This window comes from Denticeps clupeoides, chromosome 9, assembly GCF_900700375.1.
Source record: "Denticeps clupeoides chromosome 9, fDenClu1.1, whole genome shotgun sequence".
Classification (NCBI taxonomy): domain Eukaryota; kingdom Metazoa; phylum Chordata; class Actinopteri; order Clupeiformes; family Denticipitidae; genus Denticeps; species Denticeps clupeoides.
In genome coordinates this window covers 17,976,748-18,003,301 of record NC_041715.1, presented here as the reverse complement: position 1 = coordinate 18,003,301, position 26,554 = coordinate 17,976,748, and the positions used below count along the sequence as shown (strand labels likewise).

Below are 26,554 nucleotides of genomic sequence, written 5' to 3'. Positions count from 1 at the left end.
TTGGTGGTCAGAGGTCAAGGCCACTGTGGACCTGGCTTGTCACTGAAATTTCGAACTCCATACCGATACTAAGGACGGCATTCGATACTCAATCTATTTATTTATTTTTTTTGATACTACAAGCTGAGGAAAATATTTTTTAAAGCAATAAACAATCATTTTAAAATATTTAAACAAAATCAGAATACCATATACTACATAAATAAAATAATGAAAAGATAACAAATGAACAAATAAATAAATACATGCATTAAGAAACATACCAATGAATGAAAGAAATGTAGTTTAATGTTTTTGACCACTCCTCGCTTCTCATGCCACAGAAGTGGAAAATATATTGCAGAGTCCTGGCAGGATTTGACCCGACCCGACAAGTACAGATTTTTAAAAAGCTTTGCACGTGCTATGAGTGCTATACTCCGTTTCGCAAATTACTAGAACGAATCACCTGGCAACAGAAGTTTGCGTTTGCAGACCTATCATTTACTGCACAAGCTCGTCCCGATTCCGACTAAAATGATGAAAATTGAGCCCGAACCGACCCGAAATACTTCTTTTTGCATTTCCTAGCAAGCCTGGTGCCGCAGAATCGCGTTTTAAATGTGTCAAAGGTCCTCCACTGGGGAAAGGCTGTCCACGGAATTCCGCAAACCGGCAGATGCAAAACTGGAATTTAAGTATCGATACCGGTGCTAATTGGTACAGAAATCCATATAAAATTGTAGTATCGATTTTTATTGACAAGCCTACTGTGGACCCGTGGATGTTCATGCTTTTCTTTGTGCTGTTTGTGTCTTCACGATTGCAGCCCCGTCCAAGCGAAAACGCTTTTCTCTAAAACGGATTTTAGTTTCTAATATTGTCTGAAATGTTGCCATCAGATGTTGCACTGATCGAAGGTCTGCAATGTGGGAGGGTTTTAGCAACCCTAAACTGCATGACCATGCATTCCTCAAAAAACCCAAATAGACCCTTAAAGTATTACACGGCCCAAACAAATGTTTGCCAGACATGTTTTTTTTTTTTTAGCTTCAACGATCTCCCTCCCAGGTTCCCATCGTTAGCTTTCGTACGGGAGGACAGTAAGAAGATGATTCATGTGCGCCCGGCACTATTAAAACCCACTCAAACAATCCCGTTTCTGGCACAGCGCTCAGCTCTCTTCTTCCTTCTGACTGACAATACGTGTCTGGCGGCCTGTCCGTAGCTGGCAGGGCGAGCTCAAACATGCAATTATTTGTCGATCAGCATCCGCTCCTCGCTCCTCTGCGAGAGAACGCGAAGGTGCTTCAGAAGCCTTCGTTCCACGCGATTAAAGCCCGCAGGCCGGCGCATATTTATTATCGTTCAGTTCGGACGGGCCTTTTACGCGCCAAAGAAAAGTCCGTCTCCCGGCAAAAAAAGAGCAGCGGGGCGGCGGCCCGGGGTCCTCGCGGAGCGTCGCTTCCAATGCGCCGGGCGGATGGAAGCTGTTGCATTTTCAGTCCAAGTGACCGAAGGAATGGGCCGCGTCGCTCGTACAAAAAAAACAAAAAAAACCCGAATCCTCCCGCAGTGAAATGTATTTAAGCCAAACCAACGGCCAAAAAAATAAAACCATTCTTTTACTGTTGTTGTCTTGGTTCAAATCTTGGTTCTTGGTTGTCTTGGTTCAAATCCCACTTACTGCCACTGTGTCCCTGAGCAAGACACTTAACCCTAAGTTGCTCCGGGGGGGGGGACTGTCCCTGTAACTACTGATTGTAAGTCACTCTGGATAAGGGCACACTGATAAAATAGTGTGGTGGTAGTAGCCTAGTGGGTAAGACACCTGCCTATGAACCAGAAGACCCGGGTTCGAATCCCACTTAGGGGACTGTCCCTGTAACTACTGACTGTAAGTCGCTCTGGATAAGGACGTCTGATAAATGCTGTAAATGTAATGTAAATAAATACTGTAAATGTAAATGCTTGTTTTTTTTACATTTTTTAGCTCCAAGATCATGACATAAACTGATATTTGGAAGAGCCATCATTCCAGGCCTGTCCCGCAGTGGCGTGATTGTGCTGGTCTGCCATTGATGACTCTGGCATGTCTAATAAGGGCGCAGTAATTAATACGTCGATTGGCGTTATTTAAATAGACACACCGCTCCGCTGCTTTGTCTTGCACGTGGTCTCCATGCGAATGCCGGTCTGGAAGCTACTGTACTTGATGGCGCTGCGCGCAATTAGAGGCGAACTGAGGCGCTAATCATGAGCTCATACATGAACCATGCAGCCGTGGACACCGCGACTGTCTCGATCATGCCGAGTTCACAGCCACGTCGCTCTTTCGGTTTTCCCAACTGGGTTTTTTTTTTTTTTCTTTTGTCTTTGTTACTCCTCGCGATTAAGAGCAGATTTTTGGTAGAATTGCTGTGTGTGTGTGTGTGTGTGTGTGTGTGTGTGAGGGAGAAAGCGAGAGAGAGATGGGTGGGGGCGGATAAGCAGAAATGAAAAACAAATGCTACTGCGCTGCGGTCACTCTCCGCTGTGTTAAAAGAAAAGACTAATCCGGCGTAATTGGCTGCGCTGCGTAAATTGCAGACGGGCTTTCGAGGAACAATGGCCGAACGGAGACTGCCGCGGCGAAGATCAATGCTAATCATTGCACCAGCGTGGTCGGGGAGCGTCGGAAAAATGGTTCCAGGTGTGGGAAGAATCGGCCCTCTTATTGCTCATCATTTAATTGGCCTAATTATGATCGGCGGTGTTTAGACTGTAGAAATCCGAGTCGGAGAAGGTCCGGGGGTGCACCAGCCGTCCAAAGGCAACGTTACTACTCGGTCGGGTCCGTGACAGTAAATAGACTTCGTTTATCAGCCCGCGGTTCTCTCACGCCCGCTTTATTTATGGCCCAGAATAAAACCCGCATTATCACTCATCGGGATAAGTCCGTTTCAGGGCGCGGAACCCTGGACGTCTCTCATGCGCTGCTCTCCCGTTGGGGATTGGGGGGTGTTTATGGCCAAGAGATTTGCAGGGTCCCATGTTGGCTAGGGGTGGAGCTGAACATGAAGATGAGAATTAGGAAAAGCCAAGATAATGGATTTATTACAAAATATTTATTACCTACACGTTTTTAAAGTGGTCTGTGTTTAAAAAGTGGGCTTTTATTAAAACTCCACCTTCAGCAGGGGGATGAGTTGACATGCATTAGGAATAGCTAAATAAACAGTGTTGCCAGATAAGCTGCCAAACTTTCCCCAAACTGCCAGAAACATCTCATAAGTCTTTAACCGCAGCAACTCTGCACTCTAGCAAACTTTAATAAGGAATGGGCTCCTCCGTATCTGTTCTTGAGGGTTTATTTTGCCAAAAGTCTGGCAACATTGAGTCTGCGAGAACAGCACACCCCGAATCCCTGAATGTGCATTTTGTGGTGGGGTATTACGTCTTTAATTCTAGCTAAACATTTAACAACTGTGCAGTGGCAGGGTCTTTACCTGGGCCTCACTACACCGAAAAAAGGGGGCTAAACTTCAAAAAAATGCAATTAATTATTTGAAATATGCTAAAATATTTTAGCATTGACGTTATGTAAATAAACCAAACAAACCTGCTGTAACCTGTTTACACGTGACAAATTAATATTTTTTTTTAAGTTTAACCACTGTTTTTCTTGTCAGTGTAGTAAAAAGGCTTTTCTATATTTGAAATGATATGTTGTATTTACGTTATATATGTATTACGTAGACGTACCTGGACTTGTGTGTATGTATGTGTGTGTATGTGTTGTGTTGCACTGCCCGTGTAGCGTGTGCATGGCTGTGTACTGTATGCGTTGCATGTGTTTGTTCGTGTGTGGCGGGGTGGGGGCGCGTAAAAGCGGAATACCATGTGTGCGCCCAGTAGGGGGACATTCCTCTGACCCTGTGATTTCCTCACCACATTCATTTAGCGGGGGCCCGACTGTAACGCCATTGTCCCGGGCCCCGGCGCCCCTCCGATCCCCATCAGCGTCGTGTCACCTCATCGGTCCATGTCAGCTTGGAGAAGACGACAACACGAAAAAAAAAAAAAAAAGCATTCATGTTTTCTATGCCTCAGTGACCCTATCAGCCATCTTACACCCACATACACTGGACACACTCTTCACACACACACACACACACACACACACACAGAGCTCCTCTCTGTCAGAGATTACATATGGTGCAGTGCTCAGATATGACCTTGACTAAACAAAACCTCTTATCTCAAGTGCATTACGTTCACTGCAGATCTGTTAAGTGGCTGTGAATTGGATTATTTCAGCTAACTGCATGGAATCATGGGATGCTGAAACGTCCCTGAATACGAGTTATAAACATAACACTTGAATGAATGGAAAGTTGATGAAAACAACTAAACAAATTCACGATTTAGAATTCGGTGGATTTACTTTTACATTTACGGCATTTACCAGCCACAGGGACAGTAGTGACAGGGACAGTCCCTCTGAGACACTCAGGGCTGAGTGTCTTGCTCACAGAGACCATGGTAGTAAGTGATGTTTGAACCTGGGTCTTCTGGCTCATAGGTGTGTTACTACCAATGGTGCAATGGTTTTCTACAGTCATCATTTGAATTGTTTGCACCACCAGTTCACGTTATCTAGAAATATCAGACTATTCTACATGTCCCTTCATTTTCCATGTTCTAAAGGGTCTTCTCCTCTTATCATCTGTAAGGTCTGGTGAAGGGCGTTTGTAAAGATCACCTCTCGCTTGTGTTCCAACTCATGTTCTGTCAGTCAGGGTCCCATAGGAAGCCGTCCTCGGCAGGCGGCTGGGCAGATTGGGGACTGCCGGGTTCCTGCAGCAGTCCAAACAAACGCTGCTGTAATGGGAGCCTGGGCCGTGATTGGCCGTTTTTGTCTCTCTGAGGAGAGTGGGTGGGTGTGCTTAATGACACATTGTGCACTCCCACGTAAGTGAAGCAATCAGTCCAACAAAGGCCCTCATGAGAGTCGGCCTCCGATGTATTATGTTAGTGTAACAGAACAAAGCTCCTTTTTTTTTTTTTGCTCGATTATACGGTCCTGCTTCACGCCTACACACTTTCTTCTTGGTCCCGAGTTGTTATCCTCACTTCCGTACGCCAGATCTTCTGGGCTGTTTTCACATGTCTGCCTATCTATAGCGTCGGCCCGTCCTCTTCCGAGCGCACGCATGGCTGAGAATGTGTGTGTGTGTGTGTGTGTGTGTGTGTGTGTGTGAGTTTCATGCTGGAGTGACAAGCTGTGCGGTTTTCTACCACGTCCACTCAGCAGCGGGGGACAGACAGCGCGTCTCTCCGTGTGTCTGTATCTCCGGGCGCGCCGGGTGGGGTGTTGGGGGGCGCAGGGACCTCGGAAGATCGATGGAGGGGGAATGAAGGTGCTGAGGAAGGAGCAGGGGGGGGGTCTGCTGTCAGCTTGTCCCCTGTCTGTTGTACAGCGAAGGGCCCAATCAAAGCGGCCCAGCCCTGACAAGCCCTGCGTCTGCGCGCATCGATCAGGCCCCCACTCGCCGGGACGCGGTGAAGGGATTGTTTTTCACAGTCAAGTGGTGCTCTAATCTCCTCTCTGATGTATTAAGAGATCTATCAGTCAAAAGACAAGGTTGGGGGGGTTGGAGCCACTGCTTCCTCGTCCTTGCATGTGAAGTTCGCTTCGAGCGCCTGTTGAAACACATTGTGAAACACTGCAGCACAGCACGTGGTGACACAATGCAATGTGTCCTCTGCATTTAACCATCACTCTTAGTGAGCAGCGGGCTTAGTGAGCAGCAGTGTGTGAGGATGGTACCTTGAACAAGGGAACCTTAAACCGATTACGGGTCCGCTTCCTTACCCACTGGAATACCACTGTTATATTAGTACACACACACACACACACACACACACACACACACACACACACACTATCTATATATATGTATGTATGTATGTATGTATGTATGTATGTATATGTATGTGTATATATATATATATATATATATATATATATATATATATATATATATATATATATATATATATATATATATATATATATATATATATATATATATATTAGAAATATGTAGTAATGACTATATACTCCCCTATCTAATACCAGAAAAACATTACCATTCCATAAGTCCATTTAGAATTGTCCTTGTTTTCCAGGAAATAAAAACATGGGTGGTTGTAACCTAGTGGGTAACACACTTGTCTATTAACTAGAAGACCCATGTTCAAATCCCACTTACTACTATTGTGTCCCTGAGTAGGACACTTCACCCTGAGTGTCTCCAAGGGGAAACTGTCCCTGTAACTACTGATTGTAAGTCGCTCTGGATAAGGGTGTCTGGTAAATGCTGTAAATGTAAATGTAAATATTTCTAAATGAATGTGAAAAAGAAAGTTAGGAAAAAGAATTGTTGTTGAACCCATATTTCAGTGCTCTGGATTCTCAAATAGTCTATAGAAGGCCAGTTTTATTGCTTCTTTAAACCAGTTCAGCTGTTTCAGGACATTTCAGGAAGGCTTCTCTAATAATCGATGGAGCTTTTAAAGTGACAGACTTGCATTAATGAACACAGCATTCCAATTAAAACTCATGTCTCTACATGTATGCAGTTGTTTACAATGGAGAGGATTTTTGATGTTATTTTAATGGCCAAATATGGACATTTCTTAATCGCATACTTTGCAACATGTTTCCCTCATGGCTCAAATTCTTCTTGCATCCTGTGCATTCGTCCCATTAATGTCCACGTGGGCTGTAACCAGGCCTTTAGAGGCCAGTCCAGATTAAAATCACATTGGTTGCGACGAGTGAGACAAACCAGACTGGGGCGATGCTGAAGGTATTCCTGAGAGCAGACCTGGAATGTAAATGATTTCGTGAGGTGGTGTGCAAGGTGAGCTTTAATGAGTGTGTTATGTTCTGGGGCGTCTCGGTGCATATGTGTGGGTGCAACTCGAGCAGAAGCCAGCGAGGTGTAAGGGTTGTAATGACTGGAATATGGAATCGGTCATTATTTCCCAATGCAAAAGTTTTGCCAAGGTCTGCAAGCTCTCAGCACTCACTTGGTTATCCTCGCCCAAGTTCCTGTTCTGCTGTGTGTGCACTTCTCCTCTGTGTGTTTTCGAGCCCTGAGGAAACCCTGGTAATAAAAATATATTCTTTTGGGATTTTTTTTTTTAACATGGTATCGTGTCTCTCCTCGGCACGAAAATGTATGAAAATTTTTGTCCCAAATGAAGACCAGTTGGATCCGTTTTCTAACCATTTGATCTGAACATTGGATGGAATTTACTCAGTTGTGAAAATGGTCTCCCAGAACTATTCTTTCCCAATTAGACCATGATGAATCCTGTCATTGTCCCACTCAGACCTGTATCGCACTTCCCTTCTTGTGCTGACCCACCCGTTGTTCTGGAACTGGGTAAATCTGCACCCATCAGCAAAACGCTGGACCCAAAACGGAAAAAGGTCATGTGGTGTGGCCTATAATACACCAAAGCCTGTTTTATGATTAGCCTCGGTAACAGGTCATTCAGGATTTCATGATGCTGACATGATGATGGTTCTTGTTTTAACAATGTGTTGGACAGTTATTAAGAAAACTGTAAGTATTAAATAACATGCTGGCAGCTGAGACGTATTAATGACTCCCGTAATGACCAATCGATACTCTCGCCTGTTCACTTCTGGCAGGACAGTGTGTGATAACAGAGGATTTCTGTTTTACTGGAGCATTTTATTGCAAGCTGCATGAAACTTAAGTAACATCTTTCCTCAGCATGTTGTATTATGTGTTTGGTCATGTGGTGACTTGGTGAGGTTTAAGGTGGATTTCATTTGAGAACCATTGCTCGCATGTGGACTCAGTTTAAATAATGATGAAAAGAGAAGTTAAACATATGGCAGTCGATTAAAGATTTTGTTGTCATTGCACAATCATACTTAGTACAATTGTGCAACAAGATTGTGGTCCTGTCCACCACCCCTCAGTGCAAAATGTCACCCAATATATAAGAAATAGAGAAATAGAAAATAAAAAGGTAATACATTTAAAAAAATACAAATAGTATAAAATATATGTACTAAATATAAAAGTGTGCAAGAGTGTGCAAAAAAGTTAAATAAACAATACTTTTATGAATGTAGTATGATGTAATGGCAATTTTTTTACTATATGTATGTATGTGTGTGTGTGTGTGTGTGTATATATATATATATATATATATATATATATATATCTCACTTTTTGTGCATTTGATGTATTTTTGTAAGCAGGTTTACAATCTCTATAATGAAGAAGCCCTTCAAGCAACCCTTTCAGGTTTCATATTTTTATTTATGCAAATCCTAAAGTTCCTCTTGACCTGCCATTAGCAGACAGGATTGTGCCCATTACGGGTTGCGTACTTTGAAAGTAGGGCCCGGTTTCCGCACATAAGAAATGTGGGAACTTCACCAGCCGGTGAGCCTGAGGAAGTAAAAGACCAGTCTATTGATTTTGAGAGGACAGAAAAAAAACTGGATGTGTAAAGGATGACGTGGGGTCAGAGTTCAGGCTGCCGGATGAGCGTGTGTGTGATGTGTGGAGATGAAAGCGCGATCAGCCGTGGAGCAGGGCAGGCTGGGAGGAAGCGGGAGAGGAGAGCAGGTGAGCGATCGATCCGCGAGGCCACCTGACCTTTCTGCCGGGTAATTGTCCCACTGACGAGTGTAAAACACGCCGATAATTACAGCCGCCGCTGTCAGAGGACGGGGACAGGAGGGCGGGGCGGAGGTAAAAATGTCAGCCCTGCGGCCCTCTGCTCCCCTAATAAGCCTGGCTCTCCTGCGAGGGCCCTGCGGCTCCCGGTGTGTCCGTCCCTGAGAGGTCTGGTGGTGATAAATTGCTCGTGAGAGCCAGGGCTGTACACATATCAAAAGATCCACTGCCGGCCGATCGGTCCGTACCAAAGCCCCAGGTTGTTGCCACATTTTGCAGCTCTTGTGTTTTTTTCATAAATGGTTTGTTCTGCGCTCATAAATTCTGAAAGCTGCTGCTGCATCATCAGAATGTATCTCCGGAGCTTTGCAGGAGGGCATTTTATGCAACAAGAACGTCGGTGTGTGTGTGTGTGTGTGTGAGCGTGAGGCACAGGACACTTGCAGCAGCTGTCAGTGAGGAAGTAACCGGAGACGCTTGATGTTGCCGGCCGCCCCTGCCGCCGCGTCTGGGGGATCACCTGCGGCAGCGCGTCTCCTGCAGCCGTGACAGCCCCGCTGTGCAGCTCCGCGCTCGGGCCCTCTGATTTATCGCGGGTGCGCCCCGCCCCGCCCACCCTGACCCGGCGCACCCGGGCGGAGCAGGACAGTTCAGCTCGGCCTCTTATCTCCCCGCCCCCTCCCTCGCGCTGAGACGAATGGGCGCTTTGCCTCAGCAAATGTCCGGACACCCCGCGGAGCGGCCAGTCAGGCCCGGATTGATTTGTGGGGGTCCTCTGGCCGGGCACCCATCAGGGCACCTGTCAGGGGGAATGTAAATAGCACCCGAGTCCTGTACGCGCTTCGTTCCGGTGTGCGCCCGCGCCCCCCCTCCTCGCTCCGACCCCGCTGGGTGCCGCTGATCTCTGAAGAATCCGATATTTTCTCTGGACGTTTTATGTCCCCACCGGCCAGAAGGCCGACATTCCTCCGCCGGGGTCCCGTGTTTACAGTCAGACGACATTTCGCGACCCGCACAAAAACACGCGGGGCTGCCAAGGCGCTAACCCAGCGGCAACAACACTGTATTTATCTTACTTCCTTTTTGTCCAGTAACTAAATCCCATAAGCCAGGTAAATCATGGCCGCGTTTCTCACCTTGCTTTCTGTGTCGAGCGTGTTTATCTGAAAGCGGAGCGGCCAACTGTACGGTAGCCATAAGTAATGGAGGGATGGAAATGTAGACCCTTCTCGTTGGCCCAGGCCGACCTGGTACCGTAGCTCCCTCGGCAAAGCCGTCCAAACAACACGCCACTTTTCCTCCGAGAGAATATCCATCAGCGACGCAATATATTTTACATTTGCGACAAAATGTACAGGCCCGTTTTTTATTTTTTTTTTGTTGAGACGGCCCTCGTTATATAGATGATATGAGTTTGAAGTGCGAAGAGGCTCCTCCACAGGCAGGCGCCGGTGACGGCGAAGTGGGCCACCCTCCTAGACTGCTCGAGTGTCGCAGCTGACCTATTTCAGAGCACTTGAAAGGAGGACACTTCCCTTCCACTCGCTGGCCATTCCGGCAGCCCTTTGTTCATGGTGAGACACACACACACACACACACACACACACACGGATACCCTCATAATCCACGACACACATGTATAGACATAACAAAGACCAGAGGTGGAGCCGAATACAAATACAGTATCAGAAATAGCTAACTGTATTTTTTACTAATATTTATTTATTAGAGAAGGACTACACATGTGTGCCCCAGTTATGATAAAAGCAAAATGCATCAATGTGCCACTGTTAGCGTTTCCTCCGTAATTGGTTTGCCGGAGCACACCTGTATGTGTGATACATTGTGAGCTTGTGACACTATTTCATGTGCAGTAGTGATGTAACAAAAGGAGGAAGAAATTAACACGCAGAGTCCACGTTGCCAGATACGGGACAGTTGAAACTTCAAAATGCGCCAAAAACAAACCTGACAAAACTGTAGGATGCGTGTTTAACCATCTTGACTATGTAATGTGTCTCGATGGAATGTGGAATGGGTTTCTCAGCAACAGTTCAAATTTTCCCAAAATTTCATATTCAAAACCACCCAATCTGGCCACACTGAGCAGACACCTAACTGTACGGAATTATTGTGGTTAATCAAATATTTTTACATTTTACAGTCGACCACTGAAGCAAACAAATAGAACAACTAAGTAAAAATCTGATTCTCACATTATTGATATCAACCTTCACTCTTGTACTGTTTCTAAATCTAGAGGCCGCCATAACACATATGTGAGCTGAATAATTCATAAGGGATTTTAATTATCACTCTTTCCGATATGCCTTTGGTGTTGTTTGTCGTCCTCCCTCACTTCTGCCTGTCTCACATTACCCTGGAGATGGGTCTGCTCGGGGAGAAAATTCTAGGCAGCGAGGAACCTGTCAACGGGGATTTTCTATGCCCCGTCATTGTCCTGGAAACGGACATATGGAAGCCCTTCCCGTGGCTGCTGGCCGAACACGTTCCCACATGTGGATACAATGGCAGATAGTAATTAATTCACATGTGGCCGGATCTCTGCTCCTCGGCCCCTTGCAAGAGCGCCGATTATCACGCACAAGCACCGCACCGGGGCTGTGCCTCCGCCACAATAGCCAGAAGCCGGTCATTTGGATTAGAATGGGACTTTTTTTTTTTTTATTGCTGGTGTTGGGCGCCGGGCCCTCCGTGTGAAATAATGGCCGCGTTATCAGTCATGCCCACGGCTGACGGCCGGCCGTACATTAAAGTGGCCAGGAACAATCCCCGGACCCTTGGCTGACCCCCCGTCCCTCCGCCCGAGCAGAGAGAGATTCATCAGTAGCCGGGAACTCTGTGCGGACCACCAGAAATGGAAGACCTGACCGTGGGGAAAGAAAGAGCTGGGCTATAAACCTGCCACAATAGGGGATTAGGTGGTGGCCGATGCGGTGCTCCCATTGTGTGGCCTTCTGTCAGAGAGGCGGCACATTCTGTACAATGGCACCGGGGCCGGCAGCAGACGGGAGAAGCAGGAGCAGCATCACGTTCCGAGGGGCTTTGAAAATAATGCTAATAGGCTTAGCTGTTTTTCACCATTTCTTTCTTTCTTTTTTTTTTTTTTTTTTTATTTGCCCAATTCGCTTTAGGCATCATGGAGGCTTATTGAGATGTGTCTGGGGATTTGTGCAAAATGATGTCCTAAAATTACTGAGTGACCCAGCCATCCGCAGCGGTGGGACATGGCTGCAGAAAGGGCAACGAATCCTCTCTCTCTCTCTCTCTCTCTCTCTCTCTAAATATACACACACACACACACACACACACACACACAAACTGTTACCCATAATTGTGTTTGTGTGTGTTCATATGCATGTTAGGGCTTGTGGGTAGTGTCATTGGCAGTCTCATTACAGTATACCTTCCATGTATTTTTGGTATGTGTATGTGTGTGTGTGCGTGTATTTTGTGTCAGTCTCAAGGCCCCAGTGCGCGAACAGACACACACACACACACACACACACACACACACACACACACACACACACACACACCAGCACGTTGCCAGGCCCTGCTGCCAGCAGAGCTCCCAGCTGTTTTCCCTGCCTAGTTTATATTCCATACACACAACCAGCTGTGAACACACTGCTGCAACCGGGACACACAGAATGCACACAAGCCTGACCTTACCCACCGACAATGGCACAGAAAGTTGGGCATTTCTGTGAGAAGGAGGTGAGCTTTTCACTGGGGACTGGAGGGAACGTCCTCACTCGTGGCTGTAGCAAAAATGGCAGAGTAGTGCAACAGTAGTATAAGCCATTATCAAATAAACTAGCAGAAATATTGCATGTTACAGAAGTTTACTGTAAGTAATGATTTTTTTGCCATATTCTAATGTTTCGGTTCATTAGTAGAGACAAATTTAATTTTGTCATTCTTATTCCTGCATTTGCCATTCTTTGTAAAAAAACAAACATGCATATTTAAGTTGGAATATAGCAAAAGAATGCTGATAAATCTATATTTTTGGTCCTCACAACTGGCAACACCTGTCTGTTTATGTTGATCCAGCTGGTTTTATTGGATATTTATATCTGGCAACTGGCAAATCAAGCCTAAATTTCATCATCTTAGAGTGCAATTGAACATTCCTGGGTCAGGGTCCTCCAAGCCTACCCAATCATCAGCTACATGTTCATTAAAAGCTGTGATATCCTAACCAAGCTGAAAAAAAGCTGTTTTCTAATGAACCTAATACAGGGGTCTCTTGGGGCGGTGGTCTGATGGACCTGGACGATGCTCTCTGCACGCATGTTCAGATGTGTGACCCAAAACAGTAAGAAAATGGCAGAACATCAGATGTGTTGTCTGGGGTTACAGGGGCTTAAGTGTCTACCGTGAACAGCTCTGCTCTTAATGAGCAGTGTGGAGGGTGGGCGGCTTCCTGGCGACGACCCCGCAGCATCCTGACCTTGTCTGATTGTCTGCTCACGCATATATGTCGTTAATTCATTCTAATGAGCGTCTCTCAGCCAGTGCAAACATTATGATTCACAGTGAACGATATGCCGTCTTTTAAATAGCATTTCTATAGATGTTTAAGGAAATTGTATTCAAATTTGTAATTTGATGTAATGAATATCTGTTCCCCATTAGCGGTAAATGGATGTTCAGCTGTTGGTTCTCGTGACAGAATCTATTAGTGGGACATTGCAGAGGGGAATACGCACAGCTCGCAGACAAATACGGATCCAATAGGTCAAAACCAATCATCTGTGCTTCATGGCAGAGGAGCTTAAATGGAGTTAAAATGTTTAAAGATGCACACTCCACAGATAATAAAACAGAAAACGGGTCCAGATCTGTGTTTATGTTCGTAACTGCACAGTAATGGAGCTAAAGTGGGACTAGTTCACATCGAAAACCTCGAAGAGCCTCTTCAGATGGATGAGCGTTTCGGTTTGGAGGGAAATTAGCACTCGCTGGCGGTCCCGCTGTCTAATTAAGAGATTGGATGGAGGGCTGATTTGAATAATAAAGGGTGCTGATGAAGGGGGGGGTCTAGGAAGGTGTGGGCACAGTAGCCGCATTGTGCCGCCCAGGAAAGCAGGTCGGAAACACATGTTTGGATCCGTAAACAGTCCCAAAAGCTCGCCGCGCATTACAATACTAATATCCATTTCCAGCGCAGCGGGATCCAGCGGGACCCGCCCCTCGTCCCGCTGTCTCTTTCTGTGGCGCCGGCCCTCCCATCTCCCCCTGCCATCCGTAACGTTGGGAAATGACGCTCCTGCCGGAGCAGATCGGAATGTACCCGGTGCCGGTAGGGGCGGCCGAGGCGACGAGGGAGGGAAGCGAAGGTCCCGCTGACCCTGTGTGATGGACGGGAGTCCAGTCAGGAAATCCTTTGTTTAGTCCTTCGCTCTTTCTCTCCGGCCGACCCTGCGTTCTTTCATGATCCGGTCCGGAAGGGGTTACTCCGGTCCTGGATCCGATCCGGAAGGGGTTACTCCGGTCCTGGAACCGGACCGGAGTTTCGCGTTTGTCCTGTGTAATGTTCCCTAATCGTGTTCACCTGTGTCTAGTGTATAAAGCTGCCCTGTTCGTGTCTGTTCACCGTTGGGTCTGTGTTGTGTTACATGTTCACCAGTTGCCGGATGTCTCCCCTGTCCTGTTCTTCACAAATTAAACCCTTGTTTCGTGACGTCGTACGAATGCGTCCTTCTTCTTCGTCTAGTTTTGTCACCGTCTCAGTTCACCTGCCTCGTTATGCCAGATGGTTGTGACACGTTCAGGTTGGGCCTGCACAGTGTTGCTCGATCCTGCTCTCAAATGAAGTTTCGGCATTTCATACTCCCCTAATGCAAGGCTGCTTTTTTTTTTCTTTCTTTAACGGCAGTGAGGCAGGCACCATGGTGTCATCGGGGTTGTTTACAAGATGCCGTGTATTGATTTAGGACGAGGTGGGTCCCTGTTGTATGGCCTCTTGGACAAACAAGAGCTGCGCTCATATTTCACCGGTCCCCCCTCTGCCTGCCTGGGTTCCCCTGAGATGGACCACTGAGCGTTGCGTAGGTCGTGTCAGTGCAAGCCTAGTCACATGACTTGATCCTATGTGTCTCTGTAAGCCATAAGTTCCATCCATCTATTGATTTGAATTGTTTAAAAAATGATGCCCCAAACTCTATGATGGTGAGAATTCAGTTTAATTAGGACTAAAACAGGGCAGTACCTTTGACATGACTGACAGGAGGTTAGAATAGGATCTCAGGACAGGATCCAACTTGATATAAACCTTTGTATGCAGATATTTGTCCAAGCTCAGAACAATGTTGCCAGATTGAGGGGCTTTGAATTCCATTTTTTTGTCTCCATAGAGTGCTGGCTTGAGGTCATTTTTTCTATTACGAGATAGACTCGTTATTAACAAAATGAGGAAAAAAGTGACTGGTACGAAAAATCACTCCAGCCAACTGTGCAAAGCTGTCAGGCCAGGGATATTGATCTAGCAAATGAAGGTGCTGATTCTTCCAATATGTACACGGTAGAGCCTGACTAAAAATCAGCTGCAAATGTCGAGTGTCTGAACTGTCAGTATTTGACCCGGCAGTTTTTTAGGGCATCTCTGGAGGACGTCCAAACGTGGGCTTAGGCGATTGGGTTTCATGAGCAATTAGCACAAACAGGACCTTCTGAATGATCACATTAGTTCCCTGTAGCCTTCCAGTCCCCCTCGGCTACCTTATGGACATTATAGTAAATGAACGTTGCTGCGAGCTCCAGCTCATGTGGATATTGATTGATAAAGGGGTTTTGAGCCGAAAGTCAGCAGGGACACCTCCCCTGACAGATTTGCCATTACTGCTTAGTTTCTGCTGTAGTTTCTTCCTCTCATCTCATTTTTTTTCTTTGCCTCAAGATCAAGTTCGTGTCCCAGTATGAGATCACATATCATATCTTTATTAGCCCCTGTGAGAGCGCCACTGCTCCTCTTATTGGCTGCTTAAGCTCTGCACGCCGCCGGAGGGCCGGGATGAGGAATCACCTTGTTGCGTCTCTCCAGGCCTGAACTCTGTCAGATCATTCATACCCTTCCCTCCCATCTCCACCCAGCACATATGCGATCAATAACCCCCCCCAGGACACGTGCACACGGAAACAGTTGAGCTGTCAAAGAGACAGACTTGAGGCATTTCTTTTATGACATCGCCAGCGACTCGTCCCATTTTACATCACACCACACTCCATCGGCCCTGGACGGAACCCTCTGATGATCTGAGGGGTCACCAGGACGTGCAGGAAGGGAGCGGTCGTCTGGTTCGCGTCAGGCCTGGGCTATCAGCGCTTTATCGCGCAGATGCGGTGTTGGGACTGATCGCCTCTGAGTGTAAATATCTGTCTGGAGCTGCCAGTGGGGTCTACAGCTGTAAATCTTGACCCGCTGGTTCAGGCTCGGGTCGGCTCGAGATTGCAGGGTAAACACAAACTTCTGGTCTATAGTACCTATTTTTTCCTGGATGATTTGCTGCTTGTAAATTTGTTTCGATTATTGATAAAGTGTTTTGTATTGTTAATGTTTGAATGAAATGCTAATTTGATTTGCAATTCTCGACCAACGTCATCATGTGATGATCGTGAGAGAGATGCGGAAATGTCTTTTTAGGCCCGATCACAGCTCTGGTGGAGTCGCCTTGCCATCGCTACATGGCTCCACCAAGGAACAACTCATATATTCCAATTTTAAGGGAAAATAAACCTACTTTCCCCGATCTGTACATTCAGAGTTGGTATGTGTTTAGTTTCGTCATATGTTTGGAGTGCTGCCGCTGTTGCCAGATTGGGAGAAATAATACGGTTTATTAGCAGCTTATTAACTTCCTGAATTAAATTCATGTCATGATTAATTGACTTAATTAGGTTAATTGTCAAAGATATTTTAAGCATCAAGTATTTTGCACGAGGCGTAGCTTAAATGCTTGGCTGACGACTTTTCCTACAGTTTCCAGGGGCGCACGCAGTCTGTCTTGCTGCTAACCGGTACTTAGCCGTTGAACTGGGGAGACTGTGTCACATGCGATTTCCTCGAGCACGCCGCGGCCCAAGCCGACCATGTTTGTCAGCCTTGTTTTCTAACTGTGGCGGCGAACGCTTCGGGGAGATCAGGAGGTTAATTCAAAACTGATTCTGTTCATCGTCCTGCTCCCCGTGCTCCTCGAGCCACATTTGCAGGGCCACTTGGTGGTGAAATGGGGCAACAGCTAACTGTGTTGAGGGCGCAACCACTTGTGTCAACAAGACGTTATTTATTCCGCCAAAATGTACTTAGCATTTTCCCAGACGGGTCCCGCCATCTCCAGGCTGTACATATGTGGCCCATATTTCCATGTGGGGTGAAATGAATTTGTACTGCGAGAACCTGAAAGCCGCGGCTCGCGGTGTTCGTGGAATAAAAAGAGGTGAAGCCGCCACCCTGGACAGGTGGAATTCGGGAGCCGGCGTGCGGCTCTTTAATTGGCCATCTCATTTGTGATTCCCCCCCCCCTTCATTACGGGTAATGGAATGGGATTCTCATGAATAGGAGCACATGAGCCGCTGAGTACAATTTAATACCAGAAATCTTTAAAGAGCGCTTTTCGCCATTTTTTAATTTTTTTTTTTAAAAGGCACATTTGCATAATTCATGCCATGTTCCCGTGAACGGGTCTCTGAAGGAGCCTGCCGTCGTCGCCTCTCGTTGCTTAAAAAGCGTTTTTTTTTTTTTTTTTTGACCGGACATACACTGCTGCCACATACGTCTGCACACACTTTCCCCCCAACTCATTAAAGCGCTCCTGCTCCCCACTAATGTGGAACGTATTCAGAGCGCCTCGCCTACTTGCCTTTTCAGTACGATCCGGCTCTGGTGTAGGCGCCCATCCGATCAAGAACCCTTGCATGTCTAATAGAGGGAGTGGTGGGTGCTATAATGTGCTTTAATGGGTTTTTGTCTTTTTTTTTTCTTCCCTTTTCTTCAGCCTGCCGGCCCGGATTCTACAAGTCTTCCTCGGGAAACGTGAAGTGCTCCAAGTGTCCCCCTCACAGCTACACGCACCAGGAGGGCTCCATCCACTGCGGCTGCGAGAAGAACTTCTTCCGGGCAGAGGGGGACCCGGACTCCATGGCCTGTACACGTATGTGTTTCACATGCATGACGTTCCTTTCCAATGCCGGGCTTGTGGAGGGATCTGGGGGTGTGAGGCTTCTGTGAGGTTTGCAGGGAGGGATTTGGCAAGAGCTGAAAGGATAAACAGATATCAGAACCGCAGCCCTTGGTGACATTGTACTTTGGACCATGGGCACCAGAGTACCACTATGGGGCCTGTTCCGTAGACTAATGTGAAAGGCAACTTCAGGATTTATAAACTGAATAAGAGAGAAGAGAGAATTTAATTATGTGTGCACGTGTGACAAATTGATGGGCCAGAATGAGGAAGCAATCATGGATGAACAGTCAGGCTCCTCCTTTTTTATTCTACAAACTACAAAGTGGTTCTTTTTTATTTTATCTAGTTATGTAAATAGGAACAAGACCTGTATAACCCAAAATGGGGCAGTGGTGGCCTAGCGGGTAAGGAGCCACCAAGGTGCCACTGAGGTGCCACTGAGCAAACTACCGTCCCCACCCACTGCTCCCCGGGCGCCTGTCATGGCTGCCCACTGCTCACCAAGGGTGATGGGTTAAATACAGAGGACACATTTCGTTGTGTCACCGTGTGCTGTGCTGGAAGGGAGCTGCAGAAGTGTCTCACAATGACAATCACTTCACTTTCACTTCAAAATCTCAGGCAGTATGTCTCAATGTGCTTCACAAGCTCTACAGACAACATCCCTCGTACGTAGAACCTCTCTGGACACAAAGAACAACTTCCTTGAAAGCCTTGAAGAAACCTTGGGAAGAAGTAATTCAGAGAGAGGTCCCCTCCCAGGCTAGCAAGAGCGTTCAGTGGGCATCTGTCAACATGTGGTTAACAAGAGTCAAACGAGTAAGAAGTCCAATATTTCTTGGATTGCCCAGGCCGACGACGCTTAGAGTTTTTGGGTCTGTGGGATCTGGGGTTGTGGTGGGGCCAGCAGACCATGTCCACACCTGCACCTCTCTGGTGGTCTCTTCATTGGACTCTGGAGGTGGTGCTTGTTTCAGTGGCTCAAACAGGATACACAGAGAGAGTGACTGACAGTGGCACTGTACAACTGGTACAGAAATATACAGTAATTTCTCAGGAATTTCTCAATAGCGCGAATTTCAGGGTAAATATGAATTCAGATTATTGGTAATCAAGGAGTCAATTGCAAAATCAGACGTCTGCAATAGAACCAGTGATGTTGTTTAAGTTGTCATTCAGGAGAAGTATTATTCTGAAAACAACTCAGATCCTAAAAGTTCTGAATACTCGCGTTAGACCTGAGTAATACGTCCCACTCGCAACTGTTGTACATGGTTAAGTACTTGTGAGATCCCTTTTAAGAAGTCACTTTCAGCCCGCTCTTGTGTTACAAATGGTCCTCTCCGAAGTGTCCAGTCTCCTTGTGGGAATGTGCTGGAGGAAACGGGGCCCTCTGATCCTCCTCTGCTCGCCCCCCTCCCAGGGCCCAGCGAGAACAGGCCCTGTTTGTTTATTCCTTAACCATTTCAGTGCGGCACGGGCTTCTGCCGAGCCGGCGCGCAGCAGCCCGCTCTCTTCCCCGGAGCAGAAAATGCAGATGGCACCCAGATGCACGTCGAGCCTGCCAAGCCCCCCCTCCCCTCCCCTCCCCGAAAAGCGCATTATCCATAAATCATGGCGTTGCTATCAGTGCCGATTCAGATCAGCGTTTAAGAAGAAAAAACGCAGACAGACGTGCGGCCAGGTTTAACAGGCTGTGCAGTTTTTACGCGGCTTCCAGAGCAGACGGAACATTGTACTTTCCCGCTTTTTCCACACTGTCAGAAGCCATTCGCCCTCATTCTTTTCCACTTGAGCACTTATGTGCAGTCTCTTTGTGAGTTTTTGTGGGCAAATTGGTTTTTCCTAAAGCGATTGCTAAGTAGACGCCCTGGTACAGGAACGGCTTGGAAAGTGCTGAAACGGCTAATAAGAGCCGTAACGTTTATCTCTGCAAAATCTCCAATAATTCCCAGACTTGCACAGTACATCTTTAATCCTTACTTCTTTCTTACTTTGATTATTTTCTTTGTGACTGAAGGCCAAATTATGCATGCTAGTCAAATCATGCACATTTTATTATGCTAATAAGTGGCCCAATGGTGTAATTATCCACCCATTTACATTTTACATTTATGGCATTTTAAGCTCTTATCCAGAGCGACTTACAATCAGTAGTTACAGGGACAGTCCCCCCCCTGGAGACACTCAGGGTTAAGTGTCTTGCTTAGGGACACAATGGTAGTAAGCGGGATTTGAACCTGGGTCTTCTGGTTCACAGGCGGACTAGTAGCCTTGTGGGTAATCTACTCTCTAGTAGCCAAGTTGCATGCAGCATTTAAGCTTCATTTCAGTTGCACTCGCGATGCCTATCTGATCCCTAAAAGCGATATATGTTCTCGTTCCACAGAAAAATGCGTTATCGCCCTTTGTTTTGCGTCGTGCGCAGAGTGGCTTGCGCATTGTCTGGGATGTTGGCGTTGCGGCGGTGCGGTAACGGAAGCCGAAATCACACCGACGTGGGCAGGGAACAGCTTGTCAGACTGGGAGCGGGACGTAATGGATGGCTCACTACGGCACGATTGGCACAAGGTGCTGCTGGCAGGCCGGCCGCTCTGTTAGCTTTAACTGGCGCGCTGCGATATCTATTAGAACCGCAGATCAAAGGATCCCGTGCCTGGCAATGATGTTAGAGCTCCATACATTTCCTCCTTTTTTTTTTTATTTTTTTTTTTTACAGTTTTGTCTCTTGTTCTGCTGGTTTTTGTTCAGCTACTCAGTGTGTGAGGGGACATAATGTGCACTTTATTCAAGTGTGTTGGCCGAAACCATAAACCAAAATCTAATTATCAGCTTTTTTAGCTAGCAGGACCCCATACACACAGAGAGAGAAAAGAGAAAAAAGACGGAGACATTGAAAACCTAGTTGGAAATCTGGGGCCAATTTGAACTGACGCTATGTCATTTGTACACTGAGCGTATCGCCCGTCAGAAATGCTCGAATTAAAGTGCTGATAATGCGCACAGGAAACTCAGGTGAAGGGTAGAAGACAGATGCTGTTCTGCATTAACTATACAGCAGGGAAATCAGAAGAATATTTTTTTTTTTTTCTGATTGAATCGTTCGCCAGACGCCGCAAGTGTTTTCATTAGTCCTGAAAAAAAACAAAAAAAACCGGAGGTCTGTTTCATTATAGGGCCAGTACGGCATTTCTTTAAATCCAGGAGACATGAGTGATTTACATGCCCCTAGCCCCCGAGCTTGTGTGTAGTGCTGGGAAAATACTGCCCCGGTTACCGCGTGGCGTACCCGCAGGTGCTATCGGACAAGAGGCTTCTAGAGGCAGCCATTAAGACTGCGGAGTGAACATTACGTGACGGCAGACTCATCCTTTTACAATAAAAAGGTACTCGAGAGAGAGCACATCCTGTACTTGTCAGATGTCGGGAGTGATGACCCTCATCGCTGAAGCAAGATCCTACGGCCGGGTGTGCCCTCCTATAAAGAAGCGGTATCAGATCCTCAGTTTCCTGCCTCCTCAAGACAGCGTTCCCGAGACTAGTCTCTGGTTAAAATGGCCGAATGCTGCGGGGCTCCTGAGTTGAGTAAATTCTACGTGTCAAATGAAACAAGCTCAACCTCGCTCTGTTCATCATGATACACGACCCCAGCCGTCCATCCTCCATCCATTCCCCCCCTTCATTAGTAAGGAGCTAGGAGCATTTTTTGGTAATTACACCCACCGGTACGATATTTAACTCTGGAAATACTTTCTTTTAAAGTGTGTCCATTGTAAAAACATTGGGGGTTTTCTTTTGATGTCATTGTGAATTCGAGTTTTGTGCTAAATTGGTGTCCTGTCACAAGTGCACAGCTTGCCTTACGAGCCTGCTATTCCAATCAAATCTTTCTAGGGAAGCACTGCTTTAAAGTTAATCTAATGATCCCACGGGGTGACTTCCATATCTCATAACTTAGAATGGAAGTTTTCAAAAATGTCCTGCCAGTTCCCTCACTGCTCCAAGCACTCAATCAAGACGGAGGACTCCAATTTCACATCCAGGGTGCGTGTGGTTTTCTGTCCAGCTTGTGTGTGTGTGTGTGTGTGTGTGTGTGTGTAAGTGCAGGTGGATGGAGGGAATTCAACTGGTTAGCAATACGATTTTTGGAATTTTCTGTGAAATACCAAATGTTACCCCAATATCCTGTATGGCAGTCTAAGATTTTCCAGAGTGTGTCAGTTCTGTACAATATTCAGCTACATTCTCATGCGAAAGCACATAAAGTGTAAAGTACTTGATACTGTAGGTCACGACCCCTGGGTCTTGTCCATGATTTGATGATGGGCATGTTTACACAGTAGATTAATTGTTCTGTGCTTTGTTCTCATCACCAGGGCCACCGTCAGCCCCTCGTAACGTGATTTCTGTCATCAACGAGACGTCTGTGATCCTGGACTGGAGCTGGCCGGCCGACACCGGCGGCAGGAAGGACATCTGGTTCAACGTGGTGTGCAAACGCTGCTGGCCGGGGCCGCGCCAGTGCGAACCGTGCAGGAGCAATGTGCGCTTCCTGCCCCGAGCCGCCGGCCTCCACAACACCACGGTGACGGTGGCCGACCTGCTGGCCCACACCAATTACACCTTCGAGATCGAGGCGCAGAATGGCGTGTCCTCCCTGGCTCCGGCGCTGCGGCAGTTCGCTGCCGTCACTATAACGACCAACCAAGCTGGTGAGATTTACATTCACGGCATTTACCAGACGCCCTTATCCGACTTACATTTACATTTACATTTACATTTACATTTACATTTACGGCATTTGGCAGACGCCAAGTAGTGACAGTGTCAGTGTCAGTAGTGACAGGGACAGTCCCCCCCTGGAGACACTCAGGGTTAAGTGTCTTGCTCAGGGACACGATGGTAGAAAGTGGTATTTGAACCTGGGTCCTCATAGGCGAGGCATAGGTTCATAGGCGAGTGTGTTACCCGCTAGGCTACTACCAGCCCACGGGATCTTTGAGTTCCGGGTTATCTGTGTCAGCTTATGGAACCACCAGCCAACATACCTCTAAAGTCCATTTCAGTAGATGTGAGAGCAGTCTGGTTGTTTCTTGTTTCGAGGCAAGTGGAACCACCGAAGGGTCACGACCCCCTCAGGTTACTGTAAAGACAGTGAGACGTTAACAGCGTGACTCCCATCTGCTTCCCATCCAGGTCCGATTTCCCCCCAGTGAAGAGCGAACATCATCCTGTGAGATGGGAGTCTCCGTCTTCTCCTGTCAGGTCTGCTCAGGCTTTTAAGTGATAGGTGCAGGTCCTGGGAGATGATTTAGCACAGGGCTTAGGCCGGAGCTTTGGGGCGGTGTGGCTCGGTGTCGTAAAAAAGCAGGCAGAGGACTACCGTAGATCAAAGGCTACAGATTGATAGCTTTGCACTCGGACTCCACGGGGACTAGCGGGTTGCGGTTAAAACCTCGTAACACCCGTACGGAACACCCGTCCCGGGGTCTGATTTATTTTATCAGTGGGCCGAAACTCGTCTCGCCGATGGCTTTCTAACGACGTGAGAACTATCACAGCACTTGATCTTAGGGCGTAATTCAGGAAGGAACTGACACGATGTTGAGACTCCAGATTTGATGCGTTCGGTTTCATTGTTTACGTATTTATTCGTTTTTTTATTTTTTTAAATGCCACAAATGGATTCCAGAGCAACTCCGCTAGCTGCGGTTTTATGATCCTTGTTATCGCAGCCGTGGTCCATTAAACATGATGCTGCTGAGTCACTATGCTGTGATGACGATGCTGTAAACCTGTACAGCGATGAGTAGTAAATATGGATTTAGTGTTCGGCGAGATGCTATCACCGGTTACGAACGAACTCTTCCCAGTGGGTCGCGGCGAGCTCTGCAGTGGAAAGACAGGTGGTCTGTTGCAGCAACATTCATTTCCTTTTTAGGCTGGAATAGGCTCATTAGCTGCCACGCAATTTCCCTGAGAGGATATGGTGCATTGACATCAGTCTGATTATCTCCGATTGGATCATTTCAACTTCCTCAGACAAAACAGACGGACACACCGACACACACACAGACACTCGCGCGTACACACACTCGGCGGGAGAAGCTTGCAGGGTTCCTGCTATTTCTTCCTGGTTAACTGTGCGGCTTGTTTCTAAACACGGAGAGTACAGCGAGTAATTCAGCTCAGTCCGAGCGCATTCTTCCAAACGATGCCGGAGAAGAGGGGTCATGACCCTGCACTCTCTGAGCAGACTGTCCTTACAGCAAGCATAAGATGGAGAATAGAAGTATGAACGTGACAGAGGTGACAACGTATTTCTATGTACAGTGTCCTTGAGTTTCTTGACTTCACTATAGAAGTCTGAATTGCTGTTGTTGTTCATTTCCAAACAGCAAGTTGAGTTCTGCAGGAACAGGGACAGCCACACCCCCCCATATTCACTAATAACTACAGATATCTCATACCTTAGGCTTTTGTTGTTAAATACAATATAGTCTGTACTTAAATAATTAAATGAGAAAACAATGATACTGTAATTGTAAATGACATAAAAAAAGAACTTCAAAAGGGCTCCTAACATTGAAATATGTTTTAGGTCTCAGGCAGTAAATGTAAAGGAAATGTCTTAAATCAATATCATTTACAGCCTTTACCAGACGCCCTTATCCGGAGCGACAGTCCCCCCCTGGAGACAATCATGGTTAAGTGCCTTGCTCAGGGACACAATGATAGTAAGTGGGATTTGAACCTGGGTCTTTTGGTTCATAGGTGAGTGTGTTACCCACTAGGCTACTATGCTACTGTGATTATGACCCAATATGTGTCATAATCATAGATTCATGATGCACCGTCATACTGCAGAGGAAACGCAGGGCTTCCCACATTACCACTCGCCCACTTATACCCTGTGGAGGACATTTGGTTCCTCTTTGCTTGCTCTTCAGCATCATTAAGTCACATTTTGGCAATCTTCATCAGTACTTCGCCACCCTGAATGGTGCTATAAGTTTGGCATCAGGTGCACCAGCACCACTCACTTCTTAGTCTACTTTGAAATGCCTGGAAACAGTGTGGGACCATTTCTTTAACCCCAATTCTGAATCTCATTGCTCCCCAAGCAGACTTACAATTTCTACATGCATTTCCTTCAGTGCTTCCTGACTGCGGGCCATACTTTCCTCTCTGGCAAATGAGAAAGCTGAGAAAGACACAGCACGTCAAGGAACCTGGTGGCCCAGACGCTGTAAACTCAGAACTACTCTAAGCCGTTAGCGGTACCGCTCCCCTCTGGATGGGCGGTAGGTTGATGGGATGTCGGCAGAACAAAGTTAGTCCATCTGGATTAATTATGTGGGGGATGCTGGGGCGGGTGAAGAAGCTGTGTGATCGCGACTGAAAAGAGAAAAAAAAACTTTGAGCATTTGAAAGCACAACATGTTTTTTCCTGTGGTCTAATAAAATTAAAACATTGGCCAGTTGGGTGCCTTTGCGGTCTCCGTGCTGCCTTGCAATTAGAGAGCTATAAAAGCGGAAAAGAAGGGGAGACTTATATCTAGATGTGTTTGAAAGTCCTATGGATTCGAGAGTTTGCGTGGACCTTGCTGAAAGGGTGGTTGACTCATTTGTATTCAGTGCTTTTTTTAATGTCTAGACTTTTGACAAATGGCAGCCAAAGTTACGGATGGATCTGTAGGGGTCTTTGAGGAGCAGGAACAGTAGGGAGCGGCCTCGTTTTGTGTGCGTCTCCAGCTCTCCCAGCTCTGAGCCTGGCCCCAACTGGATCGCAAACTCAATTAGGTCAACAGGAACCATTCACCGGATGCAAATCGCCGAACTAAACAGAAAAAAGAGGGAAAAAAGTTTGCTGAACTTCCTATGAACTTGAGAGCTGTGGCCATGCTAATCCCCTTTTTCATTACCCCCTTTTCCACCCTGTCTCTTTCTCTGTCTCCATCTGCAGCACCGTCTCCGGTCACGGTGATCAGGAAGGACAGGACCTCTCGAAACAGTATCTCTCTATCCTGGCTGGAGCCAGAGAGACCCAACGGCATCATATTGGACTACGAGGTCAAGTACTACGAAAAGGTGGGGGGCAACCTTCTCTCTGTGAGCGTTAGCTTGTTAAATGGTCTACGCCAGCTGACCTCATCGTGGACCTTATTTTAGATTTCAGGTCACATGACTTTGATTAAATCGGGTTGTGACCTTAATGCCTAGTCCAGGCTACATGAGTTTAAGCCCGATTTTGTGTGACCGTGGCCTAACGTGCTCAGCAATTTAACCAGCATGGTAGATATCTGGTCCGAATAACAGCCAATGAGAGTGCAGGACATGATAACAGAATGACAGAAAAGGTCGGGGACCCCTCAAAACTATACCGACCACATGTACCACCATTTTTGGGCCCCCAGGCTTTTTTTCCCCCTGTGCTTTTACAGATCTAGCCATCAGATGGACAACTTGTATCACTGGCTCTTGTCAGTTGTCCAATTTTTTAATAACTCATGTAGTACGAAGTGACCCGGTCACAAGTCAGAAAGTTGTAAAGTGTGAACTGCACGGTGAACTTAGCTGAAGTCAATTTATGAACTGGACTGGAGGATACCCCAAATTCTTTCTGCCCTCCACTGTAGGTTACG

General features: G+C 46.8%; 1 protein-coding gene across 3 annotated transcripts in view; it reads left to right on the top strand.

Annotated features, from left to right (window-relative positions):
* epha3 (eph receptor A3) overlaps positions 1-26,554 on the top strand; it is a 76,517-nt gene that overhangs the window by 23,154 nt on the left and 26,809 nt on the right. For all 3 annotated transcript variants that reach the window (XM_028990299.1, XM_028990298.1, XM_028990302.1), the window contains exons 4-6: positions 17,721-17,876; positions 22,286-22,621; positions 25,876-26,000. In XM_028990299.1, coding sequence (XP_028846132.1) covers positions 17,721-17,876; positions 22,286-22,621; positions 25,876-26,000 — 617 coding nt within the window. The remainder of the gene's footprint in view (positions 1-17,720; positions 17,877-22,285; positions 22,622-25,875; positions 26,001-26,554) is intronic.